At 36.0% G+C, this 13,765-nt stretch overlaps 2 protein-coding genes and 1 long non-coding RNA gene across 4 annotated transcripts in view; all 3 read right to left on the reverse strand.

The window, feature by feature from the left end:
- The window catches only part of LOC106063859 (uncharacterized), a 97,764-nt gene extending 88,605 nt beyond the window's left edge, over positions 1 to 9,159 (reverse strand). The window contains exon 1 of the mRNA XM_056031231.1: positions 8,841 to 9,159. Within this exon, the coding sequence (XP_055887206.1) occupies positions 8,841 to 8,916 (76 nt within the window). The 5' untranslated portion in view covers positions 8,917 to 9,159. The remainder of the gene's footprint in view (positions 1 to 8,840) is intronic.
- Positions 1 to 13,765, reverse strand: part of LOC106066310 (uncharacterized) — a 56,011-nt gene that overhangs the window by 16,824 nt on the left and 25,422 nt on the right. The window contains exons 4-5 of the mRNA XM_056031232.1: positions 2,642 to 2,836; positions 1,439 to 1,660 (exon numbers count right to left, since the gene is read on the reverse strand). Coding sequence (XP_055887207.1) covers positions 1,439 to 1,660; positions 2,642 to 2,836 — 417 coding nt within the window. The remainder of the gene's footprint in view (positions 1 to 1,438; positions 1,661 to 2,641; positions 2,837 to 13,765) is intronic.
- LOC129926531 (uncharacterized) lies at positions 10,718 to 13,521 on the reverse strand. 2 transcript variants are annotated; one of them, XR_008778242.1, is made up of 3 exons: positions 13,386 to 13,521; positions 11,747 to 11,992; positions 10,718 to 11,181 (listed from the first exon to the last, which is right to left on the reverse strand). It is a non-coding gene; the product is annotated as an uncharacterized LOC129926531 (long non-coding RNA). The 2 variants fall into 2 exon arrangements; XR_008778241.1 differs by lacking the exon at positions 10,718 to 11,181 and adding an exon at positions 11,225 to 11,645.

A 13,765-nucleotide genomic window follows, 5' to 3' on the forward strand; every position in this document is an offset into this window, starting at 1 on the left:
ATTTATTTTCCTTCTATGGGTTTGAAGGTTACTGGTAAGCATTTCAACATAACAACATAAAAGTAGTACATATAAGAAAAATCTGGGAAATCCTAATAAAACGACTATCAATAGAACATTTTTCTTTTGCTTTAGCGCAGATTTAATAAAAAAAAAACAACATTTCATTATATAAGTTAAAACAAATGATTGAAGCATTATTATATTGATTTTATATTTGTATTTAAGAAGAAACTAGCAAACATATTTTACAATAAGCGAAGCTTTTACGATTTTTATGAATTACTTTGATCCTCCTTTGTTGTTGCATGTAGACAGTCGAACCAGTTTAATTTAATCACTTATTTTAGTCTAGAAAGTAAACAATTTATTTACTAATGATTATTAGTATTTTAAATTACGATTGGTTGATTTAAAGAATTAATTGATTATTTAAACATAGAAATTGCTTTTAGCATATGGTATAAAAACATAGGCCTAAAAAGGAATCTTTAGTCTTAAAAAATTCATGTTATTTATTTGTGATTTTTTCACTCATTTATATTTCATCTATAAATATATCTTCTAAACAAAACATTTTCTATTTTGCTCGAGTTATTAATAGTTATTCTAAAGAATGCCTAAGCCAATTAGGAAATGGGGAGTCGTTTCGTACTTTGCTTAAAAAACGCCATTTAGCACTTTGCTGGTAACATATATACAGAGTGCATTGTTTCTTTTTTTTTAACAAAGGTATACATTTTTTTAGTCTGTTAGTAGCTTGTATGACAGAAACACATCACACACACATACATACATACTATTTTGAAACAGCAAAACCATTTGCATAAATAAAAAATTTTTTTTTAAAGTACTTGAAAAAGCTTATATTAAGCGTACATGCATCAATTAGTTTGGATCAGTCATGTAATTAAATTTGTAATAGATCTATACATAATAAAAAAGGATTTATAAAAGTACATTAAGAAAAAGGGAAACGACGTGAAATGGAACTCCTTTGCTTAAGCTTTCTCATGCTTCTCTAGCCAACACGCTAACCACTCTGCTAATGAAGGGCTTATATTGTATAGTTAGTTATCTATTGTTTCTATAGTCTCGTCCTATTTCATGTTTGTGTTCGCTATTCTCAGATGACAACCTATAAGGGGACTTATTCAGCTTATGTCACCACTTCAGTCTTACAATTTCTTTCCCTTGTTTGAGATACCAAACAAAATAATTAATAACCAATAGTTCATGAACTAACTGGTTAATTTTTTTAAAATTGATTCTTGTGTTGTCAGGTAAAGGAAAAAATTTTGCAAAGTTTCAGCTTGGCCTGATATTGGGTGCTAGAGACATAACGTGTAAAAACTTTTTGCCAGACAGAGACCACAAAAACTAAAAGCGGCTTTTTTCCATTTCGGGGATTGCAGATAAAGTTTAGAAATAAACTTACCATCTCTGTTGTATATCACATATCTTGTAATCTCGGATAATGGGAAAGTTACACTCCACATCGGTCTAGGGTCGAAATCATTTGTGTGTGAGCAGCTTAAAACACCGTAAAAATTGGAGCTTGTATTCCCGTCTACAGCTTTAGAAGCATTAAATGTACCTGCAGCTGGCTCCGAGTAATCACTAGTCTGCCAAGTCCTTTGTTTCAGTGCGACATTACGACCTAAACAATATTTTAAAGTTGGCAAGAAAATTAACATTTTTTTAAAGAGACTAATTAAGAAGTTGTACCATCAATTTAAAATAATAATAATATTATTAATAATAATAATGATAATAATAATAATAATGATAATGCTTTTCTTTGAGACCGAATATTAATGAGGAATGCAGTAATTCCCGTGGCTACGCAACACCAGCGGTAGCCTTCATATTTTTCCACATACAGGGCAAGCATAACCATTGTCATCTGGTGGTCGTTTAAGATTTTCTTTTCGCCGTCTGCGTCTGTCCTCTGTAGCTGACTTTCTTTTGGTCTCAAATATGTATCCCGTGGCCTTCGTGAGTGACCTGCTGCTGTCTCGTTCCGAGGCCGCATGCAACCAGGCGCTTTCTTCTATGTCAGCCAAAGAAAGTTGGCACCAAAGCTGGTCTTTAAAGCTTTTAAGAAACACCCAAACAGATTTACTATGTGACTACAACACAGCCAACACACATAGATCTTGATCTTTTCATTCTCCCCACTGTCGATAAGGAGGGTTCCAACCATTGTTACTTTTGGTCAGACAGACTCTGTTATATAATTTCATGGAGATGACCATCAATAACTAGGTGAATATGATTTTGTTTTACAATTTTCGCTCCGATCCTCATTGTAAACAAACCCATAGGTATAAAACAATGGTTTTGCTTATAAAGTTAGTATTAACTCATTCCTCCTGACGATACGAACGTTGTTTTGACCCCATTAAATTAAATTAATTTTTAGATTTTAAACATTAATTTGTGTTCTATACAAAGAGCGTGCATTCTTCTATAATTATATACGTAATATTGCATTTCCTGATTACATACAAATAAGTTATTGCGTTTAATCATGACATGAAAGTGAAACACAAATGAGCAAAATGAATAGTTCCATCGGAACTTGAAAATTAATTACGGAGAGAAAGAGTTAATACTTACATAATGTATTAAATCATACCTCCGTTTATATACAGCGAACAAAGCGATGTTGGCCCTGTTCCAGTGATGATAACAGTTTGAATAGCTTCTGACAGATCACATTGTATGTCAAGTGTAGAATTGTCCACAAGGAAATTTTTCTGGTTCTGACATTCTAATTTTGAGGTCATGGATGTAGTTTTACTAAACTGGACGGTCAGTCCTGGCAATGACGCTGAAGCATATAAAAGCATGATTTGATTTAGCTAGGAACAGCACCAGGAGAAAGAAGGAGAGACAGAGAAAGCGATGGAAAGACAACATAAGAGAATGGACGGGCCTGCCATTGAAAGAGATTTTATTCAAGGAAAAAGACAAAGAGAAAGACGTTCGACAGACTAAGGAATAAGTGAAGTTGAATGTTCTTAAAATGTGACATTGACATTCACGCCTTGGAAAACGTTCCTCGTTGCGCGAAGCCGTGACCATACAAGTTATAGATACAAGGCAAGGAGATCAGCAAAGAGAGCAGTGCCAAAAAGCTGAAAATCAAAGCGACTACACTGCTACAGGCCCAAAGTTCAAATCCCTTTTGTGTGGCTGGAATTTCAAAGCGAGGATAAGATACCATAGCCAGCTTTGTGCTCATAAAAAATGAAATTGTTCTCATCTTCAATATATATATATTTAAAATAGCATAGATTGACAAATTTCACATATTCAGCTTGGCTTCCGAACCGAGGTCCCAGGTTCGAATCCTATAGAAGACTAGGAGTTTTAATTTCGGGATCTTTGGGGGCCTCTGAGTCCACCCAGTTCTAATGGGTAACTGACATTAATAGGTGAAATTAAAGGCAGTTGGTCGTTGTGCTGGCCACATGGCACCCTCGTTAAACTTCTTGGCCACAGAAACAGATGACCTTTACATCATCTGCCATTTAAATCGCAAGAGGAAAGGGTAACTTTTTTATTTTACGAGAATAAGAGTAAACTATAAGCGGGCACTTTATAACTACGATAGTGTTGTCAGATGTAAGATTTTGTGTATTGTTGGCGAAAATGCGAAAAAAAAAATTAAGTTGCTGACCAGTGGATTTTTTAATCGATTGAAAGGGGTCCTTTTCTTGTGGAGTTCCCTTGGCTGTAACGTCGCCCGCCCTCCATTAAATTGGGCCTTGTGACAATGTACTAATATTTTTTTTTAAATCATGCCATTAATTTCATATTGATGTAAACTAGCAATACAATAACTGTTCATTGATCTCCTTCAGTCGTAGAACGCCTACGGCTCATCTCGAACACTTTTTCATATGGCTGTGGAGCCCTATTTTGGAGACACATTCCCGCCCACATATATTGCAGGCCAAGTTGGCTTTCGCTTTGGTGGTAGAGGAGCCGGCCTTTTTTTTTTTTCCGTCCGGCAAGCTTTTCTTCAAGAGCTGAGGTCCATGTTTTCTCGCTGTCCATAGCTTTCTTGGTCACCGTCTCTCTCCATCTAGTGCGGTCTAGGGCTATGTCTTCCCAATGGTCAGTATCAATGTTCACAGATTTTAAATCCCGTTTTATTACATCCACGTAAAGGAAGTGGGGGCGAGCAGTTTGTCTTGAGCCAGACGCAAGTTGCCCGAACGGAATGACTTTCGGGATGCGAGAGCAGAAATGCTACTTTACTAGATATAGTATCATTTATTTTCTGTTCAGCGCATTGGTCATGCTTATGGCAGGACATGGCATGGTGCAATCACATTAGTCGACCATGTTGTAAGGTTAAGGGATATCTGGGAAAAAAAATTTCCGTGCATCTTTTTTTTTTAAAGCCATAAGAAAAAGCAGAATTAAAAAAAAAACATGCTTTAAAACAAACAAAGCGTATGTGATGGGAAGAACTACACATCTACAGCATTGTATTGCTATATTGTTAGATTAATTTCCCCTTTTCTATATCAAACACAATTTATTTATTCTTACTATTTAAATAAATATTTTTTTTTTTAAATGATTCCTGTTTTGGTCGGAAGAATGAATAATAAGTTGCAAAGTTTCAACTTGATCTGAGAATGGGAAGTGAAATAAATAACGTGTTTTAAACCTGTACCAGACAGACAGACAGAATGAATTGATATATGCTTTGTAATAAACAAAAGTTGCTCGAGCCTGAATTTGAGTTAAGTCAGAAGCCTCCATAATGGAAGGCCGACGTGTTTGCCATTGAGCTATTCAAGTGCTAAAAAACGGTTTTAGAAGTCTTTTGCTAGGTTAACATTTTTAACGAACGAGCTCATTCTCTACACAAGGCTTATCTCCTTTAGCTTGGTTCGTTTTCTATATATAGAACACAATTATTTATTGAAGATTGATTGATTAATTAATTGGCTTTTTTTTCATTGATGTATGTGTTGTCATCGAAAGTAAATAATTATGCTAAGTTTCATCTTCATCCGAGATAGGGACGTGGGGGCAATAACGTGTACAGGATTCCACCTAGGCAGACAGATTAATACAACGTCATAAAGAGATAAAGAGAATGGACAAAACTTAATGGTATTGTTATGAATCTGGTGGTGACACAGATTGGGGTAGCGCTACGCCAATCGCCCCAGGTCAGCACTAGACAAGCGGTCAACCGTGACGAGTGAGAGTTCACGCCAGGTCGGCAAGGGCCTGTGTCTAAAATATTACGCACGCAAGTCACGGCGAAAGTGATCAACTGGAGTGGTCAAGCAACGTTCCATCCGGTTCTGGAAGGCCAGTAGAGACACTATTTATATAAAAGCGAGTGTGTTAGAGTCAAGACACTTCACTTCACGTGACCTCGCAATATGACTAGTACGAGGCGAGAACCAGCACGGTGTGTGAAGTCAGGCGGAGCAGAGACTAGGTTTTTGGACAGTTAGTGTTAATGTTGTTGCCAATAGTGATGTATTAGAAATAAAACTGTTACTGATACTTTGGGGCCCAGAGTTGTGAGGTTCTTTAAGTTCGTTGTGTCATGTGGTGCAGTTTGTAGATAGCCTGGATAGTAGGAGAGACGCAACAGTACTAAAGATAAAGAATGGATCGAGAACAAATTAAATGATGAAAAGAAAAGAAAGAAGAAAAAAAAGAGATTTAAAAAATTAAATCTATTGTGAAAAGAAAAGTACCATTTATGTCTAAAATGATAATACAGCAAAACGTTAAAAGTAAAGTTCCCCTTGCGATCTAAATGGCAAATGATGTTAAGGCCGTCTGTTTCATTGGCCAACGGTTAACGAGCAGGGTGTCACGTGCCCAGCACAACGACATAAAAGTCAATTACCCTTAAGAGTTGGAAGGACTCAGGGGCGCCCTAAAAATCGCGAGATTCAAAATCCCAGTCATCAGCGTTATTCGAACCCAGGAGCCTAGGTTCGATAGCTGATAGCTTAACCACTGTTAGGCGCTACTGCGGTGCCTAATGTAAATAAACTAAAGGGAGGTAACACTCTACTGAATACGTATTACAATAACACCGGCGAAAGGCAGAACAATCAATAGAAGTTAGTCGACGCTAATACTGAATGTCGAACAAACCGACGAGTGTCAGCTAACTCTATACGTTCATAAAATGCTTTTTATCTCTACGTTGTCCTGGAAGTAGTCTGTTTACGTCGGCTGATATTTCGTTCTGGCTCTAAAACCCTGTCCTTGTTTTAATAGTCACGTCATTGTCACTAGGTCAAAACTTCACCCTATTACCGAAACTAATAATTAATTCCTAATCGTGCCATAACACACTCAGCTAAACCACTTAGCCACTACGCCCCCTAGAACGTTAGTTTTATTGAAAACTAAACTTACCCGAGTCGTTCACAGCCGCCCTCAACCAAGTAAAAACATAAGTTCTGTTAAAAGTAATGACAACAGTCTGACCGGTTAAAGTCATACAGGTTCTGTCATCTCTGTCTGTTAGCACGCTTACATTTGGCGTTGTCACAGTGTTTTCCAATATGGTGAGATCTTCTGTTAAGTGAAAATAATAATAAAAGCAGAACAAAACAAAACAAACAAAAAAAAACAACAACTTTGGTGTGAACACTTTAACATTGAACTTTCAACTAATGGAATTATTTAAAATCATCGACATTAAAATAATCTTACTAGTTGTGCTATTAGAAAGTGTATTTCTAAATGAGGCTATTTAGTAAGAATTTGTAGACTGTTTTCACTGCATTAGTCTTCATTGATTAACATTCAGTATTCATTTTAATTACACTGTCTACACAGTATTACAATCAATTATATGCAATTGTTAAAGTTAATACTAATTGCACGCTACGAAAATTTAAATTTTGTGGTCGAGTTAGCTTTTTTTAAAACAAAAATGTTAGGATTGGCTTTTATGTGTATACTTATTTTTTCTATATCTAGTTTTTTTTTTAAAGCATTAAAATTGCAGATGTCAATGAAGATGTACAACTTTAAACGTACGATGTTGGCATTTCAGACCAAACCAGCCTCTGGCACACTTTCCATTACCCTGACAAGTACCATCAGAGCTACAACTTGACTCACAGTGACATTTGAACTCTTTGTTTGGTCCGAACCAACCATCTGTTGAGAAATAGAAAAACGTTAGAATATTTCGGATTCGGTTGCTAAATAGTTTATATTAATGTAGTACGATTCCTATTAAGCATTCAAATGTTTTTTGAATACAGATGTTTACAGTAACTAACAATAACACTGGTCGTCGAGTCTGTAAATTAAGAAAACTGTATGGTCTAGTGGTTTGGTGCTGTGATGCTGCTAGACGGAGGGTTCATAAATGATTAATGAGTTCGTTAGGGGGAGCAACCCAAGAAATGTTCGAGAGACGTATCATCGCGAAAAGTCGTGTAGTCCACTTGAGCAACCCTCTACGTCTGTATTAGGTACTATGGGAAGACATTTTGTAGGGCCAGTTAGCGAAACTTCGACAGTGTGGCATCAAGCACTCTGGGCGACAATGGAAAATTGCAATGTCTATAAAAAAAAACAGAGCCTCTTCAAGCAAATCTTTCCTTCAGGGAAAAGTATCATGGGAAAAAAATGAAGAGGCAGACAGAAAAACGATGGAAGTAATGGAGGACCTGTCGTTGAAAGACATTCTATCCAAGGCAAATAATAAGGCTAGTCTTCGAGTCCGAAAATTAGTGAGGAATGCAGTATTTCCAGTGGCTGTGCAGCCCCAGCTGAGACCTAAATATTTTGTCACATCCAGGGCAAACATAACCATTGTCCGCAGGTGGTAGTTTATATTTTCTTTTCGCCGTCAGCGTTTGTCCTCGGCAGCAGATTTTCTTTTGGTCTCAAATGTGTATCCCGTGGCCTTCGTGAGTGACCTCCAGCTGTCTCCCTCTGATGCCGCATGCAACCAGGTGCTCTCTTCTATGTCAGCCAAGGAAAGTTGACGCCTAAGCTGGTCTTTGAAGCGTTTCCGTGGGGCGCCTCGACCACCTTTGAGCTCAACAAAAAAGACTGCCTTTGGCATACGTTCGTCTCCCATACGGGATACGTGGCCTACCCAGCGTAACTGTCTGACCAAAAGAAGTCCCTCTTTACTGGCAAAAGACACATAGGAATGGATAAAGACGATTAACAGATCTTGTGTGGTGCCCCAACAATGCAACAGCCTAATGGATAAGTAATTGAACGAAGCGGTGGTATACCCTGAATTAATCCCTTTGATAGTTGTTTGAGTTCTTATGACCACGAAAAATAGGTTGAGATTATAGAAACAATAGATGACTGTACAATCGTCCATGTTCATAAGCTCTCCACTAGCCTGGGAGGGCTTAAGCCGTAAGTCCGAATTCAGGTCAATCCCCCTTTTTTGTATAAACGTTTTTCTATTGTTAGTGTAGATGTTTTACAAATTTAATTACATGACTCATCCAAACTACTTGATACAAGTACTCGTAATATATATTATTATTATTATTATTATAGCTTTTATATAGCGCTACTTTCATGCTTATAGCATACCCAGAGCGCTTTTTGGTCCAATCTCATTTGTGGACCAGTGGGGGGGGGGGGGGAGGGGGTATCTAGGAGTTGGTTTTCCGTGCTGCCTTTAGGCGCTCAGTAAACATAGCTATGCCCGAGTCGGGGATCGAACCTCTAGCCCCCTTCTAGGTAGCCAAGCCAAGTTCAAGCGCACTTGGCCTCTCGACCCAAGCTTCGTTTTATTTTTTTAAAAGTATATTAGAAATATTTCGTTGTTAATATGACGTTCTTACCTTGTGATTCAACTGTCTGAAAGCATAAAATACACACCACACAAACACATATTGCACCTTCACAGTGTGTCGCCATAAATGAAATGTTCACATATCGGTATATAAAGTTTTTATTAGGGGGTTCGACGCCGATGTCATTAACATGTCGTTAGAGTAGAATGCATATACTATAACAGCACGCAGACACAGACGTTGTAACCTACGTCTTTGTTATTTCACGACTTTTCCTAAGAGGAAGTAAATCTACCATGTACATGCAAAACGTTGCCAACTTTTCATATCTTTGTAAACAGCATGCCACCTATTCACCTCTCTAGGTAAATATACATAAGGCGGAAGTAAAGTCACAAAGTTTGTTAAGGTAGACAGTAGTATGTCACCTGTCTTATTTTACATACACATGCAATGTATAATTGATGTAATCTTACATAACGCTTGCTATGTTTTAAAAATTATTATGATAAAAAAGAGACTAAAATCAAATTTAATATATAAATATATTCATATATAAGCGATATATATATATATATATATATATATATATATATATATATATATATATCGCGTATGTAGGCCATAGAGCGATAAAAGAATACTAAGTCAACCATGACAATGTAATTGAATTTAACAAGTTAATCATACTAAAGTATGTTTACTATACTGATGTTTACTATTGCCTTTTTCATTCCTCATAGAGTCATTCCAAAAGATTATTTTTAAATATTTTTTTTTTAATTTCGTTACTATGGGGTTTCTTAATCATGTAAAATATAGTCTATATCTATATGCTTATTTAATCTTTGAGATAATCTCCAACGCAAAAGAAGCCATCTATAGCAATCATGTCATCGTTGTCCTTATCACTACGTTCTCTGTGAAAGCCATGAAACAGATTTCCCTGAAATGGTGATCACAGTGGCACACATCTCATTCATTTTGTTTCTTATTGAACGGACGTTGGCAAAAAACAGTTGAAGGTAGTGGCGGGCGATAACCCCATCTTTACAACCTTAGTCGAATTCCACCTTTCTTTCCCTTTTCCTTCTTGTAAGAGACGGAGCATATATATATAACATGTTTGCTGAACATGAAGGAAGAGGCTTACACTTTGAACTAAGTTGGAGAAGTATAGCTCGACAATAATAAATAGATAGATCTAACCCTAACGCCATCTTGGAGCGCCATTTTCTTTTTGTGACTGTGTTAGATAAAATAAAGAAGAATAATAGATCTAGTAGCACATAAACACATTGTGTAGTCCACATTAGAAGTTACACATCTTAAGCGTTTTAGCTAAAAACAAATAGACATCTCATAAACATCAAATAGCAATAGATCTGGTATTCCAATGGCCTGTCTGTCTGTTTGTCTGTCTGGGAGGAGGATTTTTTTTAGACGTTTTGTGTTCCACTTCCCATATTCATGTCAAGTTAAAATTTTGTTTAGCAATTTATATTTGATGGCAATAATCAATAAAAAATTAACCAACTAATCGATTAATTTTAGTTAATTAATTTTGCTTTATTTAGAAACAAGAAAGATAAACATTGATACATATGACAGTGATTGTGTGGTTCTTCCCCTAAGATACGCCCTTTTTTGTGTGTTAACATTTTTTGCAATAAAATTTTAAATATAGAATATGATTTTTTTCTTTTTCGTTATGCAGTAATTACAATAAGGTTATTATTGTTTTAAAATCTGCATATCATCGCTTTACAAATGGCATACAAGTTAAATAAAAAATGTTACTTCAATGCTTATATTTGTTAAATATGTGTCATGTATAAGGCCTATTTGAAAATAATAATAAAAAAAATTATCATTCTACAATAACAAAAAGTAGTTATAATATCATTGACATCGCAGCACCACTATCTCATAATAAAAGAAAAACTGAAAGGTTAAAAAAACGAACAAAGTACGAGAACTTTGGCTTAGAGATTAAGCGACCATTGAAGTTAACTGAAAGGACAATATAAATGGAAATGTATTTGATTCCGAAGATTAAGGATGCGTGCAGTGATTCACATGACAACGCAGACCCAGTTGCGACCTACATACTTTCCCATACCTCTTGCAGAGCCGTTGTCCGCTGGCGGTCTGTTAAGTTTTCTTTCCGTCTTCTCATTCTATCTTCATAAAATGATCATATCAAAGAAGGGACAGCTGCTGCTGATGACCTCGCTGACACATTCCTTTACATTCATAAGAAGATGCTCGTTACCTGTCAGAGGGAAGTACTGTTGCAGACCAGCCACATCATCTGAAAATTCTTCAGTGGACACTGTTTAGGGGACTACGATGCATTCTGTTTACCTTTAACGAAACTCGACCTTGGCTGTGCCAGAGATAGAAAATTACTACATTTCAAGTAGTAATTATAATTATTATTATATCTCTTTATTTTCCTTGAGGATCTTTGTTGTCCCTTTTCGGTGATATAATTTGCGTTTGCAATGAAATTTGGTAATAGTCTAGACTGGACCCTGGTACCTAAAAGTTTGGACTATTTTAATGTTCTTTACAGCTACAGAAACAATGTCTATTTTCCTTCGAATATATGGAATTATAAATTTGCATTTAATAGGAAACAATTATCATAACAATATTTTTTCAGTGCTTTTTATTTCTCTGAAATAGTCTTTTACATTCGAGCTCTGTGACATAGCACATCTGGATTTATGTTTTGTTCTTGAAAGTTTGTACATCATCCTATTGTTTCATAAACTGAACTTGAAATGTTCTCATAATGTATAGTTTCGTGGTCATCTCGGTCATCCTTTTTATCTGACTTGACTTTAACTGTTAACAAATAACCGAAACATTAATTTATTATGCACATTTTCACTCCTACTTCTACATTTAATGAGATTATTTTATAAAACGTAATGAAAAAGAATTACTTTCTAAAGAAGATCGAGAAGGTTCATAGGAGTGTTCGTCTGTGTTTATTTGTTTCACGCTTTCATAAGTCTGTGGTCGAGTTTCAGGTTTTATGTCATCCTGGCTACTGTTTCTCAATGTTGTGATTCTGGTCCTGCGTACAACAACTACACCAACAACAATCAAGATAATACCAACAGCACCAACAGCTATTCCAATACCAACACCTGATAAAAACGTCAGTTCATTGGTTTGTGATGCTAGACCTAGTTACAATGAAAATAAAGTAAATCATCATTTAAAAAAAAAAACGATATAAATAGAACAAAAATTTCCATGAATGAATACCATTGGACATTTATAAAGGGATTTTGTTCCTGAACTACAATGAGCTCCATAAGAAATGTACAACAATAATATTACATTTCTCACAGTAACGTCCTGTGTAACCAGATACACATGCAATACAGTAGCCAAGTCTATTACATAACAGATCTTTACAGGTGGAGGAACAGTCTAGAGTGCAGTTGGAACCATGGTAGCCGCTTGGGCAATCTGTTGATCAGTGTAAAATCTTTTAAATATTTTACCTACCTACTTATCTACCTACCCACTTACATTTTTCCTATCTATTAGACAATCAGTCAATAAACAGCACCCCTTTCAGGCTTTGTGATCTATAGGAAGATGATTTAAACTTCATCTGTTTCTATGGCATGTGATTAACTAGGGTGTCATGTGGCCAGCAAAACGACCAACACCTTTAATTTCCCTAACTTAGGTCAGGTGCTATGTACTAGTTTAGAGAGTATGTTAGTTTTGTTAGACAAATATATTGTGTATTGTTTTAGCGACGGTAAAAGTAGTGACGTAGTAAGACAAACGAATGACGCAGTAGACGAACATGTAAGAAACATGGCGATAGTATAGAAGAAGTTTGTTTTGGAAGTTGGTTAGAAATAGCGACGTTTATGAAGACTAGACGGACTTCCCAGTGATAAAGGTGTCATTTTATAACAGTGAAAGTTGTTATTAAGTGTATTGTTAACTTGCAATGTTCTGTGGCTGATGTGAAGTAATAACTGAGATAGAAGTGAAGTCAGATTAAATTAGCCCATAACACAGGTACTCATTAGAGTTTGGTGGACTAAAGGGGCGGACTCAAAATCCCAAAATTTAAAACCCCACTCATTGATATTCGTGTCCAAGATACTTCGATTATAAAAGTAAGCGATTTACCTCTCAACCATCAAAATCAATCAATCAATATCTATATCATCTATCTATCTATTTATCTATTTATCTATCTATCTATCTATCTATCTATCTATCTGTCTGTCTGTCTGTCTGTCTGTCTGTCTGTCTATCTATCTATCTATCTATCTATCTGTCTGTCTGTCTGTCTGTCTGTCTGTCTGTCTATCTATCTGTCTATCTGTCTATCTATCTATCTATCTATCTGTCTATCTGTCTATCTGTCTATCTATCTATCTATCTATCTGTCTGTCTGTCTGTCTGTCTGTCTGTTTGCCTGTCTGTCTGTCTGTTTGTCTACCTGCGTCATCCATCCATTTAACCCTTTATCAATCCTGCAAATGTTGCTGTGTGTCAATATCTAGCGATATTTTTTCCCTCGAAATCACAAAACAAACACATTACCAGCAGGGCAGGAAAGATCCGTCAGACTGTCACAAGTGTAGAGACAAAGTCCAGTAACTCTATCACAGGGATGATCTCTGCATTGGGAACTACACTCATTAACGCAGTTACGTCCCCATTTTCCAACTTTACATTCTGAGGAAAAAAAACAACTTATTGTGTAACCCAATATCATAATGATCAATTAGTTCAATCTTTTAAAGACACACATGTATAAACATTTAATTATTCATATTAAGGATGAAATGACTTTGAAACTTAGATCTGCTGGATTTCCAACATTTTTTTCAGTTATCACGCTAAGTCACTGGTTTTCCTGGCTGATTCAGGCAACCCATTCCATGCTCTAATAGCACTAGGAAAGAAGAGAGCATTAGTAC

The sequence above is a fragment of the Biomphalaria glabrata genome, chromosome 5 (assembly GCF_947242115.1).
Source record: "Biomphalaria glabrata chromosome 5, xgBioGlab47.1, whole genome shotgun sequence".
Lineage (NCBI taxonomy): Eukaryota > Metazoa > Mollusca > Gastropoda > Planorbidae > Biomphalaria > Biomphalaria glabrata.